General features: G+C 51.4%; 1 protein-coding gene across 6 annotated transcripts in view; it reads right to left on the reverse strand.

The window, feature by feature from the left end:
• Positions 1-6,757: 6,757 nt before the first annotated feature.
• NRF1 (nuclear respiratory factor 1) overlaps positions 6,758-17,646 on the reverse strand; it is a 117,461-nt gene continuing 106,572 nt past the window's right edge. For all 6 annotated transcript variants that reach the window (XM_039519893.1, XM_039519889.1, XM_039519891.1 and 3 more), the window contains one exon: positions 6,758-8,695. In XM_039519893.1, the coding sequence (XP_039375827.1) occupies positions 8,532-8,695 (164 nt within the window). In that variant the 3' untranslated portion in view covers positions 6,758-8,531. The remainder of the gene's footprint in view (positions 8,696-17,646) is intronic.

Below are 17,646 nucleotides of genomic sequence, written 5' to 3' on the forward strand. Positions count from 1 at the left end.
CCAGGGTGGAAGGACCCCCCCCCGCCCCGGGTCTTCGGGGCACTTTGGCAGTGGGTCCCGGAGCGGAAGGACCCCCCCACCGCTGAATTGCCGCTGAAGACCCAGAGCGGAAGAAACTCCAGGGGCCCGGGCCCCACAAGAGTTTTCTGGGGCCCCTGGAGCCAGTGAAGGACCCTGCTCCAGGGGCCCCTGCGGGGCCCAGGGCAAATTGTCCCTCTTGCACCCCCCCTTCTGGGCAGCCCTGTGCTGCACTGTAGCATTCTTGTGCGTCGCTGGCAAAGCAGTAGCTGGATGTCCAGGAACAGGTGCTGCGAATGCTGCGACAGAGGTGACTGGGAGTCGCTGAGCCCAGTTCAGGCTCCAGGGCCCAGTTCAGTTTTTGATGTCACTGCCAGCAAGGAGCCCCCATGGGCCTGGCAGTTTGGGTGATGGGTGCCTCTCCTCCAGCCATTGGCCTGAGACCCACCAAACTCATCTCACCCAGACTCACCGACAGCCCCCGTGACAGTCCCAGAGCCAGGGCTTCACTTACATGGTCAGTGCCGTATTGTGCAGCCGGCCCCATTGGCCGCATCCCAGCTTGCAAAGCTCACAGCTGCCCTCCCGTTTCTGCTCCACTTCCTTTAGCTGCATCACATCACGTGTGTAAACCTCCCTGGCCTCCCATTCTGCCCCTACCCCTGATGGCTGCAGCATTGCACCGGGTGAATACCAGCTTGGAGCCTGCCTACCTCTTTCTCCCTGGATCCCACGTTCGTCTCCCCACTGGAGCTGGGGGACCCGTTACAGGGGTATGGCCCTGACCTGCTCCCATGTGGGACCATCTTCCCGGCGGCTAATTGCACAATGTGCTGAGTGGAGGGCTCTGCCCTGGGACCTGGGGGAGGCTGCAAACACCAAGGGCCTTGACTCGCCAGCTCGGAGCAATGGTGGGCGACAGGCCCACATGCTCTGGGAGATAACCCCACCCCCCAGCGACAGGCCTGTCTCCATTAACCGCTCCCCGTTAACCTCCCCCCTGCCAGGCCTGGCTCCTAAACCAGGAAGGGAAGGAAAGGGGGAGTGAGCAGCTTTCGCCCTGCTTGCAGTTGGCAGATGCCGGGCACGGTCCTCCAACCGGCCAGCGCCTCCCACTCCCAGTCCCCCTCCCAGCTGTCTGTCTTGTGGCTTCAGCATCTCATTCCCAAGCCAACAGGTGATTGAGCCCCCGCCCCCCGCCTGCCCCCTCCAGCTATAGCGACAAAGCCTTGTGCACAGGCTGCTTCTGCGCTCGCTGCTGGCACAAAGCGGTTGGATGACGCTCCAGGAACTCACTGCAGCCAGGTTTAAGGGCAGTGGGGTTTTTGCAGTGGGGGGGGGAAGAGGGGATGGAGAGGCACCGACCAGCGTTAATAGATCCATCTTCTGTGCATAGCTTGTATGTTTAGTAAGGGTGGGCTCTGAGCCGGCGTGCTCTGCCTTGGGAAGAAGAAACATTGCAGGGCCTGGGCAGGGAGCGCGTGAACAGAATAGCCACGGTCAGCTCCTGCGCTTTATCCCCTGCAGCCAACATCACCTGAAAGGAGGCGTCAGAGAGCTGAGAACGCAAGCGCAGCCTCCACTACAAAGCTTTGTCGCCCCCTCGTGGCAGGTCCCCGTCAGAGACGATTCTACGACACTGAGCGGCATCACAACTTTAGCTCAAGTGACAGGGGACCAGACTTTGAGCGCTGAAGGGCCTGGGTTCAAACGCTGCTGACGGCCCAGGCTGCGGAGAGGGGGACCAGCTTTAAAAAAGGCAGATAACTCAGTGCTCGGTGACAGCTGATCTCGTGCTGGGAGAGAGATGATGACTCCAGGGGAATGGGAGTTCGCTGGCCGGCGGGGAAGGAATTTAAAAAGAGGAGAGGAGTGAGTGAAAAACATATGAGAAAGGCTTCTCGACAAGGATAGCAGCCATTAACCAGTTGTCTCCTAAGGGCTCTCTGTGTGTGTGTGTGTGTGTGGGCAGGGTAGATAGCTGTGCAGATTTTCCAATCCCTCAGCAGAATCTGGAGGAAACTGTACACAGAATTTAACATTTTTTACAGCTGGCAAGCAGCCCTAGCAGTCCTGGGGAATTTGGAGGAAGCAGCGAGGCTATGCACTGGGAGAAGGGGCATCATCTCGCTTAGCAAGTCGCACTGGTTGGAGTGGGGCAAATGGGTTCTCCCTGGATGCTGAGGTGACAGGACGCGAGAAGTGGATTTTGGGGTGTAGGAGAAAGAAGCGGGGGAGATGGGCTCTGTTGCGACTCAGCCTCTGGCTGGGATCCTGGCTTGCTACATTTGATCATCAGATCAAAAGGAGGAAAACCAGGGTAACCCATGTGCTTCCCATCACACATGTACTCAGTACTTGTGCGTTAGCTCTCGCTCCTGCTGGGAGCTGCTCTATTGGCGAGAAGAGCTAGCCCATCTTACCCTATAGGCGCCCAGGAATCACATCGCCCACAGGATAATGCAGCTACCTCTGGGGTAGAACGTGGCAGTTCTTCAACATTGCAGAAGAGTTTGGGCCAGAAAGGGAAGAATACCCCGGGAGGGGATTTCCAGAAGCAGCAAGGCACAGTCTAGGGTTAGGAATATGCCCCAAACAGCAGGGCTAACAGTGACCCGAAGTGGTCAGAACCTTGCTCTCTGCCAGTTCAGCCCCCCAAATGCCATGCTGGGGTACTGGATCGACAACAGCCCAAAGCAAAGTGTGTCACTTGCTGAATGACCAGTGCCGCTCTGGGTTCCCCTAGGAGCCTCTCATCCCAATATTGACCAGAGTCGACGCTCCCGAGCATGGGCGATATGACAAAATCACAGGCCGAGGCAGCATGGCTGGATCCGTTGAAACATTTCACAAATATTTTGGCAACAGGACGCAGACAAGACAGTTCAGTGGCCTAAGCCCTCAGGATATTTAGATTGGCAGTGCCTTGGGGCAGGGACTGTGTGTTTATACTGAGCCTAGAACAATGAGGCTCCCATCTCTACATGTGACTGTAATGTAAATACATTCATACTTTTATACACAATATTCAAATAAAGATTCCTGGACCGTGTTTCTGGGTTGAGTCAGTGTGCAAGTTATTTCCCCCTCCCCTTTTTAATCATTTCTGACCAAGCTCACATTTAAAACACGAAGAGGAATCTATTTCATGCTATTTACCTTTTTGAGCATCTAAAGAATTTCCACATTTAGTCTGAATCAAATACCAGCAAATCTGGGTAGGACACACGTAATTACTCCAACTGGGATTTGGCTAGAACAGAAGCACTTAATATTTATCATGTACTCTCAGATGAAAATTATAACTAACAAATCACTAGGGCCAACTCCATGATCTTGCCAAAAAAAGTGCGGTGGGATCTTTAATGTCTCCTCCAAAAAGTGCCTCTCAGCAAAGCCCCAGCATAACACTGAACAACTCGCTGCTGACGTAGGCTAGCACATGGGGCTAGACCGGGGTGGGCAAACTTTTTGGTCCGAGGGCCACATTGGGGTTGCAAAACTGTATGGAGGGCTGGGTAGGGAAGGCTGTGCCTCCCAAACAGCCTGGCCCCCGCCCTTATCCGCCCCTCCACTTCCTGCCCCTGACTGCCCCTCAGAACTCCTGACCCGTCCAACCCCGCTCCTTGTCCCCTGACCGCCCCTCCTGGGACACCGCCCCTAACCACCCCTGGAACCCCACCTCCCATCCAACTCCCCTGCTCCCAGTCCCCTGATTGCTCTGACCCCTATCCATACCCCTGCCCCTTGACAGCCCCCCCCGGCACTCCCATGCTTATCCAACTCCCCCCTCCCCTGACTATCCCCCGGAACCCCTGGCCCCCTTACTATGCCACTCAGAGCAGCATGTCTGGCAGCCGCGCCGCCCGGCCAGAGCCAGACACGCTGCCGCAGGGCTCGGCAGGAGCGCGCAGCCCTGCTGCCCGCATGGTAGCGTAGCTCCGGGCGAGGGGGGACAGCGAGGGAGGAGCCGAGGGTTAGCTTCCCGGGCCGGGCAGGACGGTCCCGTGGGCCGGATGTGGCCCGCAGGCCGTAGTTTGCCCACTTCTGGTCTGGAACCTGAAAGGGACTATGAATGAAAAAGTGAGGCCGACTTGTCCGATTTCATTGTTCAAGCTGAGTGAAGTGCAAAAAGAGTAAACAAGTGGGTTTAAAAAACATTCACTTAATAATCTAAGGCCCGGCTCATGCAGACTCTTATGCAGCAGCCATTAACCAGTTGTCTCCTAAGGGCTCTCTGTGTGTGTGTGTGTGTGTGGGCAGGGTAGATAGCTGTGCAGATTTTCCAATCCCTCAGCAGAATCTGGAGGAAACTGTACACAGAATTTAACATTTTTTACAGCTGGCAAGCAGCCCTAGCAGTCCTGGGGAATTTGGAGGAAGCAGCGAGGCTATGCACTGGGAGAAGGGGCATCATCTCGCTTAGCAAGTCGCACTGGTTGGAGTGGGGCAAATGGGTTCTCCCTGGATGCTGAGGTGACAGGACGCGAGAAGTGGATTTTGGGGTGTAGGAGAAAGAAGCGGGGGAGATGGACTCTGTTGCGGCTCAGCCTCTGGCTGGGATCCTGGCTTGCTACATTTGATCATCAGATCAAAAGGAGGAAAACCAGGGTAACCCATGTGCTTCCCATCACACGTGTACTCAGTACTTGTGCGTTAGCTCTCGCTCCTGCTGGGAGCTGCTCTATTGGCAAGAAGAGCTAGCCCATCTTACCCTATAGGCGCCCAGCGATCACATCACCCACAGGATAATGCAGCTACCTCTGGGGTAGAACGTGGCAGTTCTTCAACATTACAGAAGAGTTTGGGCCAGAAAGGGAAGAATACCCCGGGAGGGGATTTCCAGAAGCAGCAAGGCACAGTCTAGGGTTAGGAATATGCCCCAAACAGCAGGGCTAACAGTGACCCGAAGTGGTCAGAACCTTGCTCTCTGCCAGTTCAGCCCCCCAAATGCCATGCTGGGGTACTGGATCGACAACAGCCCAAAGCAAAGTGTGTCACTTGCTGAATGACCAGTGCCGCTCTGGGTTCCCCTAGGAGCCTCTCATCCCAATATTGACCAGAGTCGACGCTCCCGAGCATGGGCGATATGATAAAATCACAGGCCGAGGCAGCATGGCTGGATCCGTTGAAACATTTCACAAATATTTTGGCAACAGGACGCAGACAAGACAGTTCAGTGGCCTAAGCCCTCAGGATATTTAGATTGGCAGTGCCTTGGGGCAGGGACTGTCTCTCACTGTGTGTTTATACAGAGCCTAGAACAATGAGGCTCCCATCTCTACATGTGACTGTAATGTAAATACATTCATACTTTTATACACAATATTCAAATAAAGCTTCCTGGACCGTGTTTCTGGGTTGAGTCAGTGTGCAAGTTATTTTCCCCTCCCCTTTTTAATCATTTCTGACCAAGCTCACATTTAAAACACGAAGAGGAATCTATTTCATGCTATTTACCTTTTTGAGCATCTAAAGAATTTCCACATTTAGTCTGAATCAAATACCAGCAAATCTGGGTAGGACACACGTAATTACTCCAACTGGGATTTGGCTAGAACAGAAGCACTTAATATTTATCATGTACTCTCAGATGAAAATTATAACTAACAAATCACTAGGGCCAACTCCATGATCTTGCCAAAAAAAGTGCGGTGGGATCTTTAATGTCTCCTCCAAAAAGTGCCTCTCAGCAAAGCCCCAGCATAACACTGAACAACTCGCTGTTGATGTAGGCTAGCACATGGGGCTAGACCGGGGGTGGGCAAACTTTTTGGTCCGAGGGCCACATTGGGGTTGCAAAACTGTATGGAGGGCTGGGTAGGGAAGGCTGTGCCTCCCCAAACAGCCTGGCCCCCCCGCCCCTTATCCGCCCCCTCCCACTTCCTGCCCCCTGACTGCCCCCCTCAGAACTCCCGACCCGTCCAACCCCCCCCGCTCCTTGTCCCCTGACCGCCCCCTCCTGGGACACCCCGCCCCTAACCACCCCCTGGAACCCCACCTCCCATCCAACTCCCCTGCTCCCAGTCCCCTGATTGCTCTGACCCCTATCCATACCCCTGCCCCGTGTCCGGCCCCGGCACTCCCATGCTTATCCAACTCCCCCCTCCCCAGACTATCCCCCGGAACCCCTGGCCCCCTTACTATGCCACTCAGAGCAGCATGTCTGGCAGCCGCGCCGCCCGGCCAGAGCCAGACACGCTGCCGCAGGGCTCGGCAGGAGCGCGCAGCCCCGCTGCCCGCATGGTAGCGTAGCTGCGGGCGAGGGGGGACAGCGAGGGAGGAGCCGAGGGTTAGCTTCCCGGGCCGGGCAGGACGGTCCCGTGGGCCGGATGTGGCCCGCAGGCCGTAGTTTGCCCACTTCTGGTCTGGAACCTGAAAGGGACTATGAATGAAAAAGTGAGGCCGACTTGTCCGATTTCATTGTTCAAGCTGAGTGAAGTGCAAAAAGAGTAAACAAGTGGGTTTAAAAAACATTCACTTAATAATCTAAGGCCCGGCTCATGCAGACTCTTATGCTCCCACACAGCTTTACTCAGCTGAAGAGTTTTACTGGAGTCCATGGGATTACGCATCTGAGTCAAGTCTGCAGGGAAAGGCCCTAAGATATTAACAGCACAAATAAGCAAAAAAAAAAAAAAAGTTACTATGTATTAACCACCTGACAGTCTCCCTTTTAAAACCATCTTCCCTCCATTTACCAAAACTGGGCAAAGACGTGCAAATAAGAGCCTCCGGGTGCAGACACATTTGTAACAATTTATTGAATGAGGCAAGAATAGACAGAATGGGAAAACAACAGGTATTCCATGCTCTGCTACTTGACTGGTTTCTTCTTTTTCTGGGGAGAATTTCTTAGACTGTAAGAACGTTATTTCATTGCCAAAGAAACACCGACTGTAAAGCCACTGGACATCTTCACAACGACAATAAAAAATAATAATAGTTAAAAAAACAAATCGGGAAAGCAGGGCTGTTTCTATGGAAAAATGTTTCCCTCCCCTCCTTAAAGTACAGAAAAACATATACAAAGAACATTTGATATTTTCATATAAAACAAGTAAATACAAGAATCTGAAAACTTTCTTGAAGGCGGAGCGAGACGTGGAGAATTTTGTTAAATGGCCACTTAAAATAAAAAATAAAAAATAATTAAATACCATGCACACACCGAGGGCAGGCGCGGCTGAAAGAATGGAGGAGCTTGCCTGGGGGAGGGGCAGTGTTTGTTGTTTTGGGGAAGCAAAGGTTTGGCCCATTGGAAAGTCAAGTAAAATCAGCCACTGAAAACACACCAGGCGTTTTTCTGTCTATAGGTTTTCTCATGAAGTAGATTAAAAAAAACTCGCCGCAGCAAAGCCGTGCTGGAGATGCACATAGAGCAGAAACAGGTGCGGGACCTGTGGAATGCGAACTGGGGTGGGGGGGCTGTGGGAGGAGTCCATATTTACTGAACAAGGAAACATCGTGGGGATTGGCTATTCCAGGACGGGTCGAGGCTGCGATAGGGGATCGTCTGTTTCATACAGTCCTATCCCGGCTCGGCTAATACCAGTGGCAGACACAGCTCAGGTGAACTCAAAGTACCTCTTAGCAAAAACAAGCCCTGGGGAGATGCAGGGGAAGGAAGGATTTGCCCTAGTCAATAACTCCTCACGCTCTCAACAGCCTTCCCCCGCCCCAGTGCCCCAGCCAAGGCCCCCCAAGAGATTCTCCGTTGCAGTCTAAATTTACAAACATGAAATAATAAAGAGAAGGGTCTAAAAGTCAGCTACATTTCAACAGCAGAGAAGATACAGGCAGGTCTTGAGGGTGGATTACAGGAGAGCAAGGCAGGGGCATGGGGCAGGGAAGCAACTCTCCATGGAATTTCTCAAGAGCTTCAACGGCAGAGTTTTCCTCTCTTACGGGGACCGCGGGGTGATCAATTGCTGTCCTCGGAGGAGCTTTATCCCTTCGAAAGGCTGCTGCTGCCCCTACACAGTGGCGCATGCGCCTATCCCGAGGAGAGACTTTTTCCAAACTCTCTCTCTCTCACGCTCTCTTTTGAAACCTAATTCTCAAAGTGACGGGGCAGAGGGGCCGACCCCGGGAGCCACTGCAGAACTCACTGCTGGCTTGGCGGGCAGCAGCGTTGTTGGAACTCTCTCCAGCCAAGGGCACAGCCGCTTCCTACGGGGGGTGGCAATCTTCCCATCTTGCCCTGATTCTAACAGATATTTCATGCGGGGGTGGGAGGGAGGGGGGCTGTGTTTTGATTTAAATCTCCTCAGAATGAAAGTCCATTACAAATTGGCTTTCCACTCCCACAAGATCAGCGCGGCACTATAAAAATGCACTTAACACACATCCTCTGCTATTTTTTTTTCCTTTTAAAAAAAGGTTAACGAAACCTTTGCTTCCAAAGCTGGGAGACTCAATGCCACCTGATTGCATCTCTGAAGAGGCGTAAAAAAATTATTCACGTAAGAGACGAGGAAAAACATCATCATGATCCTGCCATGGCAGCAGCGTCACTGTTCCAAGGTCACAACCTCCACTGCCTGACCATCCATGGTGACGGCACTGTCTGCTATCCTCGTGGTAACGGGAGCCATGGCGACCTGAACGGGACCATTCCCCTGGGCGAGGCTGGTTACCACCGTCTGGTACATGCTGACGGGGATCTGGACGAGCCCTGCGGAGACAAAAGTAGGCGATGGGATTTGCAGATCGTTCAGACATTTCAGCCGGACAAATCAAAGGACTCAAGCATGTTTTGATACATCTTTTATCCCGCGTGTGTTGCTGTTATTTACATAGCTCCAAGAATCATAGAGTTTAAGGCCAGAAGGGACCAGATCATTTAGTGTGACCTCTTGGCTATCACGGGCCACCAGCACCACCCAGCACCCACACATTAGATCAAAGTATTACGGCCCACAGGAGACTAAACTATTGTGTGCCACAGGCAGAGAAGAGGAAGGACCGAGGTGCACCAATGCCCAGGGCCCCTGTAATGGCAGATATACCCTGATGATCCTAGCAAGCGACCCACACTCCATGCCACAGAGGAAGGTAAAGGCCACATATGGTCACTGCCAATCTGACCTGGGAGGGAAATTCCTTCCTGACCCCCACATATGGCGATCAGTGAGACCCTGGGTACATGAGCAAGAACCAGCTGGCTAAGAATGCAAGAGAGAGAATGCTTGGTGCCACCTCAGAGCATTGACCCTCCCTGTGCAGTGTCCCACCTCCAGCTATGCGCACCCCTGGTGCTTCAGAGGAAGGAGACAAAAAGACAAAACAAAAATCCCAACCAACCACAGAATACAAATGGGGGGTGGAGATCCAGATGAGCTTTAGGAACATAAAACACAAAGTGGAAGGAACCCCATGGGCTGCTGATCCCTGCCCCCATCTATCATAAGCAACCCTGTCATACAATCCCATTCAGACATTTGTCCAGCTCTCTCAAAACTAATTCTCCCGCCCCACTTCCTACTAGGAGGCTGTTCTAAAACCTCATTCCTCTGATGATTAGAAACCTTCTTCTAATTTCCAGCCTGAGTCTGTTCATGGCCAATTTATGCCCATTTTGTTTTGGCGCCAACCACTGTCCTTCAGCTTAACTAGCGCTTCACCCTCCCTGGTGTTTAACGAATTTGTAGAGAGCATTCGGATCCCCTCTCAGCCTTCGTTTTGCCAGGCTAAATAAGCCATGCTCTTCCAGTTTCTTAAGCCAGGCCCTTCCTTCCCCTGATCATGTTAGTAGATCTTCTCCGCACTGGTTCCAGGTGGAATTCCTCTTTCTTGAATACGGGGTCCAGACCTGCATACAATATTGCAGAGGCGGGACTCCAATGGGTCCCCGCGGGGAGAAGGGTCCCTGTGCTGAAAGGCTCGAAGGGCCCACGGTGCTACAATGCAAGAGAAGTGGGTGCCGGGCATTGGACTGCCTTGAGGAACAGGCTGGTTCCAAGGAGCACGGGAGCTCTGTGCACACCGCCTGGGAGGCTGGTCCACACAGGACCACGCAAAGGCATAAAGGCAAGAGGAAGCGATGGGGACCTAGGAACTGGACAGGAGCAGGGACTGGAGTGGTATCAGAGAAGGGCAGGTGGAAGCGGAGGCCCCGGAGGGGAAGGCTAATACAGGATTCAGGAAGGGAGGGGGAGATCCCTTTGGAGCAGCGGGAAAGTGACTTTGGCAGTAGCCAAACACCTTGTCATTGTTAAACCCAAAGCAATTTTAAACAGTGCGATTTACTTCCCAGTTGAGGCTGTGTTAACTGCCTGCATTTCACTCCGCTGAGACCGGGCTGGTCAGTTTCTCCCGTGAGCCTCTCACTTTAGTACAAGCATTCCAGGCTGCTTGTAAATTCTCCAGCCCCGCCCAGCCACAACAGCAAAGCTGTTTTCATTCATATTTTAAGGAACACGTTCATGGGAAAAAAAATCTACTATCTGTGTTGTGTCCCAAGGTGCCTCATGGATCAGACTGGACAAGGTTCCTAGTACTCAATTTAGACCTAACATGAGTGGAGGCGAGAAGAGAGAGGAAGAGTCTGGATCAAAGCTGGGCAAGGTCTCAGAAATCAGCCGGTAACTCAGTGTGTGGACACAGCTTGGTGCCTGTGGAGCATGAATTCAGCTCTCTTATCCACGTGCATTACGACACAGTCTTCAATTCCACGGGACTCCTGCCCCCTTCAGTGAATGGAGAGTTATTCAACATCCCTTTTTATCTGCCACATTCAGTGTGTTGCCTGAGGTTTTGTTTAAGGCCTCGCCGTTCAAACCCTGCTCTGAACACAAAATTATTCATCTACTCACGGGCGTTTCTATGGCGCTTTCACCATAATGGCCGAGTGCTTCTCACACATTCATGAGGTAAGTGTGGTAAGCTGGTATTTATCCCCATTTTACAGATGTGAAACTGAATGATTAAGGCCAAAATTATCAAAGGTCGCCCCTATTTTGGGTCTCCAACTTTCGATGTCTAGGGCCTGATTTGTCAGAGTAATTAGCAATTTTATATCACTATCTTAAAAGCACAGCTCGCTCCAATCAACTTCAATCGCAGCTGTGAGTACACAGCAGTGCTATAAATCTGGCTCCAAGACTCTCACACGGGGCACTCAGAAAATGAGGCACAGGCAGGTAGTGGCTGCTTTATGACAAGTTTGGTTTAAGTGATCTGCCCAGGAACTGTGCAGCAGAGCACGGAGACAGTCCAATTCTCTAGGGCAACCGTCAACTGCCTTCACCGTGAGACCATCCTTTCTCTTCCTGCAGTCCCCTGCTTCATTCACTACACACCTTCCAACTTCTGCAACGAGAAAGGCAGGAGTCTTGCAGACAACAGCCTGATTCACTATACAACCGTCATTCGTTCCCAGCGCACCAGTCAGCCTGCCCCTTTATCCCCAGAACTGCCACCAGCCTCTCCGAAATAAACCTCATTGCTTCCTATCAGCTTTTCTCCGACTCCTGCTCTCATGATCATTTACACTGCTACGGTTTAAGGTCCAATTACGTGTAAGTAAAGCTTCAGGCTCCACTTCTGGTGCTATCGGAATAATCCTGTGATGCGGTATGACAAATTCAGGTTAGTTTACTGCTCAGACAATAACAAAATGTATTAAGGCCCCCGAGATTTCCGTGCAATTTGGGCGATTAAGTGATGTACAATAATGGTGCAGCCTCTTGCCTTCCAGTAACACCGTGGTACGTGCCCTTGGATGCAAGGCAGAGCCAGGGAAGGCTGTAGCAGCTTTGGCTGGACTCTGGAATCCTAGAAATCAGCAAAGGAAATGACTTCTTAGATCATCTAAGTCTATGCCCCTGGCTAGCGCAGAATTGCCCCTTACCCAGACCAAGTTCAAATCATTCTGGAGAGCTGGATCTTTGATCCAGGTTTTCCAGACACAGGAGTCTACTGTCAAACCACTATCCTGTTTGGGCAATTTCACTAGCCGAGGTCAGGACCTCTGTCCCCAGAGGACACTATTTGATGACAGGAGGCAGCAGAATGTGTTTCTGTGTCCTCGCATCACTTTTTGTGCAGACAGAAAAGCTTGTGTCTTAATCATACTGGCCAGGAGGGTGCCCCAGGGTTTGAGAGGGCAGAGAGTTCAGTAATACTGAAGATCTCAACACATACTGCTAACAATTCAGACTCACAAATCCCCTAGGAAGGAGGTATTCGTCTGCCCACTTTACAGACGGTAGAAAGACCCAGCGGGGTTAAATACCTGCCCCAAGGTCACACAGCGAGTCAGTGGCAGGATCTGGAATAAAGAGAAGAGACCTGCTTCCCTGGGCTCTACTGTAACCACCGGCACCACCCCATATGACTGACACCTGCAGAGCCCCGCACAGCAGCCTGCGGAAGGCACTGGGGATTGTTATGTATTTGCAAAGGGAAGGTGTGGAGGCTTACATCTGAGTCGACATTCCTTCCACACACACAGCCCCCTAAAAAAAAAAAAAGTCTTAGATGGATGTGTCAAGAAAACCTTGCAGACTTCAATTTGTGGGGGAGCCAGGCAGCAACCCGGAAGTTTAGCCTTAGGCCAGCATGGAACCCGAGCACCCACCAGAGACAGAAGAAGCTGGCAGGTCTCCACTCCAGGCAGCTGGATTTACTGGTCTCCATTGTGCCACACTGGCCAAATGGGTCTCCTGGCCTACTTAGGAGTGATATTCCAAAGACTCCACACAATGCAAGGGACTGACTCTCTCTTATTGGCCAGGGAACACGCAAGGTTGCAAAGCTTGATCCCGCTGCCATGTACAGAGGGGAGTGTCGGCGCACTCTAGGATACAGCCGTTGCCAGCCAGAGAAAGGGTCTTTACTGAGAGGGGAAGACTGAATGGGATCAGTCTCTCTGGAAAGGATGGATTCCTGGTATCAGGGGTGTAGTCAGGCCCAGCCCCACCTTCGACACAGCAGGGAATTATCCGTGAGAGAGAGGCTCCTTTCTACATGGGATTAAACTAAATCGCCTCAGCGTCTGAGGTAGAAGCCTTTCTGACAGGAGTGGCAACAAACCGAGGAAGGAGATGGGTGAGGGCTGTAAAGTCTGCTGTGCATTAAAGCAGAGATGATCGCCCTTGGGAGAGAGACGATTATACTGCAGATACACCGTAATGAGGTCTAGGATTGTCCCTGCGCTGCATCTGCTGCGACCTGGACCCTGATTAGCCCTAATCTAGCTGGCACATGTTAATCTAAAGCATGGGTTTCGGATCCTGTCAATTGTATTAAACAGGAAATCCCTTACACAAAACTTTTGGGGCTGTGCAAATACAAATATTGGCAAAGAGGGGACAATCCCTTGAAGGAGATATGGCTATTCCTGAGAGAGCCAGCAGGCAGGAAGCATCATACAGCTTCTTGCCAACGGATGAGTGGGGTACAGCAATGCTACACTTCAGCTGCGCACACAGTTCAGATCGGCTCCTGCCAGGTGAAGGCCTATAAACAAACATTATTAATAATGCACCAATCCGCAGACAATAGAAGCAGGTTTTCAAAGCAAAGGAGTGCGGAGATGGAGCAGGGACATACGTTCACTCCTCTTTGTGAAGGGATTTTCTACCTGAAACCAGACCTCGCCCACCACTACTCACTTGGAAGGGGTCGGAGCAGGGGTGTGACAGAGCAGAATGGCAGCCATAACAACATGGCCTCCAGCCATTCCGCTTCCCTCCTTCAAATCCTCATTCAAGACCCACTTCTGTCATGTTACCTATGTTATTTGTGCTGGGAGAGGGCCTGAACGGCCCGGTCTTGATCAGGACCCCATCTTGCTGGGGACTAAACATAACGAGAGCGTGTTCCTGCCCCAACGAGCTTACAGTCTAAACGACAAGCAGATGCAATCCGTGGGACACGGAAGAACAGGAATAGTTATAAGATCCAGGTACACAGGCCAGCTGCATGCACAGCTAGATGGCTTAGAGACAAACCTTTAGAAATAAATGATAAAATCTAAACCAATAAATCAAATCTGTATCAGCTGTCCCTGCTGTCCCTCCAGCTCGCCACTTGCAGTTACCTGCGCTATCACTGCGATAGTGGGTCTTGAAGGATAGGAGAGTGGCTTTATGGAGTAGTTCAGAGGGGACTTTTTAAGGGGCAGGCTTGAAACAAGCCCAAAGGAGCCTGCGGGAGATGCAGAAAAAGGCCAGCATCACTGGCAGGGGAATGGGGTGCTGCGCCAGGACACTAGAGTAGATAAGCAGGAAGGAACAGAGCTGTGTAGGACCTTACCAGTAGGAACAAGGGCTTGAATCTGATGTAGTGAAGGAACAGGAGCTGGTTAGAGGGATACAAAGAGGGCAAGATACGGACAATGCCAGGTCAGGCAAATCATCTTAGCAACTCTGTTTTGTATGGACTAAAAGAGAAGAAAGTTGCGATATTCAAAGGTGATCTCAGGCTACAGGCCTGAGTGACAGGGAGGATGGTTGTGTTCTCAGCCATTACCTCCAGCAGGAAGGTGCTGCATGGGCAGGGAGACAAGGAGGTCACCTTTGGCTATGTTGAGTTTAAGTTGGCAGTGAAATCAGCCCACGGCTAATGGCGAGACCGAAGGGCCGTTGGGGAGCGGCTGTATTTATTTTTACACAAGCTGACTGCTTTACCCCTTCCTCTGTTGCTGGTCTCCGATTATGAGCTCTCTGGGGCAAGGATGGAGTTCTCCCATGTGTATGGACAGTGTCTAGCACTTTGTGGGCACTGCTGGAATACATAATACATCATCACCAAGACTACAGGCCATATCAGCCCTGAAGTACACTGGTGCAATTCCCATCTCTTTCAGGGTGAGATACACTTGCTTATTCCCCAGAGGTCTCAGTAGGGAATGTTCCATCGTGATCAGAGTAGAAGACAAGCTAGCACTAAAGACTCTACAGGGCTACACCCCTGTTAAGAGCAATCAGCTGTTGTGACCTGCACAGGATGCGCCATGTTTGTCTTTCTCCCAGAGGACAGAAGCGACTTCGTCTGTACAAAGTGCCAGCTGGCCTCCATATTGGTAGAGAAGGTTAAAGGACTAGAGACGCAAGTATCAACCCTGTGTTGCATCAGAGAAAATGAAGACTTTCTGGATAGAAGTCAGCGTTTGGTACTGCAGGCACAGCATGCCGAAGAATCAGAGAGGGCAGTACAGAACGGGGAAGAAAATTGGCAGCATGTGACCTCCAGAAGAAGAAAGAGGAGAACCCATATATTCCCAATGCAGATAGAGGTAAGAAACCGTTTTCAGGCTCTCTGCACAAGTACTACAGCAGAGAATGGTTTACAAGAGTCATCTGAGGGAAGGGATCAGAAGGAGACCCCATCGACCGGAAGGCATGGGATGCATTGTCCTAGGGATGGAGGTTCCATGACCACCACTCCCAAGAGGAGGAGACAAGTGGTGGAGCCAGGTGGAGACGGAGACTCCCTCCTTAGGGAGACAGAGTCATCCATCTGCATCCAGACCGGGAAACTTGAGAAGTGTGCTGCTTGCCTGGAGCTAGAATTCAGGATGTGATAGAGTGTCTGCCAAGACTGATCAAGCCCTTGGACCGCTACCCCTTCCTACTTCTCCACATGGGCACCAATGATACTGCCAAGAATGACCTTGAGTGGGTCACTGCAGACTACATGGCTCTGGGAAGAAGGATAAAGGAGTTTGAAGCACAAGTCGTGTTCTCGTCCATCCTCCCTGTTGAAGGAAGAGGCCCAGGTAGAGACCATCGAATAGTGGAGGTAAATGCGTGGTTATGCAGGTGGTGTCAGAGAGAGGGCTTTGGATTCTTTGACCATGGTATGTTATTCCAGGAAGAAGGATTACTAGGAAGAGATTGGATCCACCTAATGAAGAGAGGGAAGAGCATCTTCGCAGGCAGGCTTGCTAACCTAGTGAGGAGGGCTTTAAACTAGGTTCACCCGGGGGTGGGGGGGGGGGATATAAGCCTGGAGGTAAGTGGGGAAGTGGAATACCGGTAGGAAACACAAGGAGGAGGGTGCAACAAGAGAGGCCTCCTGATTCACACTGAGAAAGTAGGGCAATTGGCTAGTTATCTTAGGTGCCTGTACACGAACGCAAGAAGCCTGGGAAACAAGCAGGAAGAATTGGAAGTCCTAGCACAGTCAAGGAACCATGATGTGACTAGAAAAACAGAGACTTGGTGGGGTAACTCAGACGACTGGAGCACTGACATGGATGGGTATAAACTGTTCAGGAAGGACAGGTGGGGGAGAAAAGGTGGAGGAGTTGCACTGTATATAAGAAAGCAATATGATTGCTCAGAGCTCCAGGATGAAACTGAAGAAAAGCCTGCTGAGAGTCTTTGGGTTAAGTTTAGTGGCGAGAGCAACAAAGGTGATGTCATGGTGGGCGACTGCTATAGACCACCAGAGCAGGAGGATGAGGCAGATGAGGCTTTCTTCAGACAACTAACAGCAGTTTCCAGATCGCAGGCCCTGGTTCTCATGGGGGACTTCAATCCCCCTGACATCTGCTGGGAGAGCAATACAGCGGTGCACAAACAATCCAGGAAGTTTTTGGAGAGTGTTGGGGACAACTTCCTGGTGCAAGTGCTGGAGGGAACCAACTAGGGGCCATGCTCCTATTGACCTGCTGCTCACAAACAGGGAAGAATTGGTAGGGGAAGTAGCAGTGGGTGGCAACCTGGGCAGCAGTGACCATGAGATGGTCGAGTTCAGGATCCTAACAAAAGGAAGTAAAGAGAGCAGCAGAATATGGACTCAGGTCTTCAGAAAAGCAGACTTTGACTCCCTCAGGGAACTGATGGGCAGGATCCCCTAGGAGGCTAAAATGAGGGGGAAAGGAGTCCAGGAGAGCTGGCTGTATTTTAAAGAAGCCTTATTAAGGACGCAGGAACAAACCATCGCAATGTGCAGAAAGAATAATACATATAGCAAGTGCCCAGCTTGGCTTAACGGAAAAATCTTTGGTGAGCTTAAACACAAAAAGGAAGCTTACAAGAAGTGGAAACTTGGTCAGATCACTAAGGAGGAGTATAAAAATATTGCTTGAGCATGCCGGGGTGGAATCAGGAAGGCCAAAGCACAATTGGAGTTGCAGCTAGCAAGGGATGTGAAAGGTAACAAGAAGGGTTTCTACAGGTATGTTAGCAACAAGGTGGTGGTCAGGGAAAGTGTGGGACCCTTAGTGAATGGGGGAGGCAACCTAGTGGCAGATGATGTGGAAAAAGCTGAAGTACTCAATGCTTTTTTTACATTGGTCTTCACAGACAAGGGCAGCTCCCAGACTGCTGCACTGGGCAGCACAGTATGGGGAGGATGTGAGCAGCCCTCAGTGGTGAAAGAACAGGTTAAGGACTATTAGAAAAGCTGGATGTGCACAAGTCCATGGGGCCTGATACAATGCATCCGAGGGTGCTGAGGGAGTTGGCTGATGTGATTGCAGAGCCATTGGCCATTATCAGGAGAGGTCCCAGACGACTGGAAAAATGCAAATATAGTGCCCATCTTTAAAAAAGGGACGAAGGAGAATCCAGGGAACTACAGACTGGTCAGCCTCACCTCAGTCCCTGGAAAAATCATGAAGCAGGTCCTCAAGGAATCCATTTTGAAGCACTTGGAGGAGAGGAAGGTGAT

This window comes from Mauremys reevesii, linkage group 1 (assembly GCF_016161935.1).
Source record: "Mauremys reevesii isolate NIE-2019 linkage group 1, ASM1616193v1, whole genome shotgun sequence".
In the NCBI taxonomy this organism is placed as follows: Eukaryota; Metazoa; Chordata; order Testudines; family Geoemydidae; genus Mauremys; species Mauremys reevesii.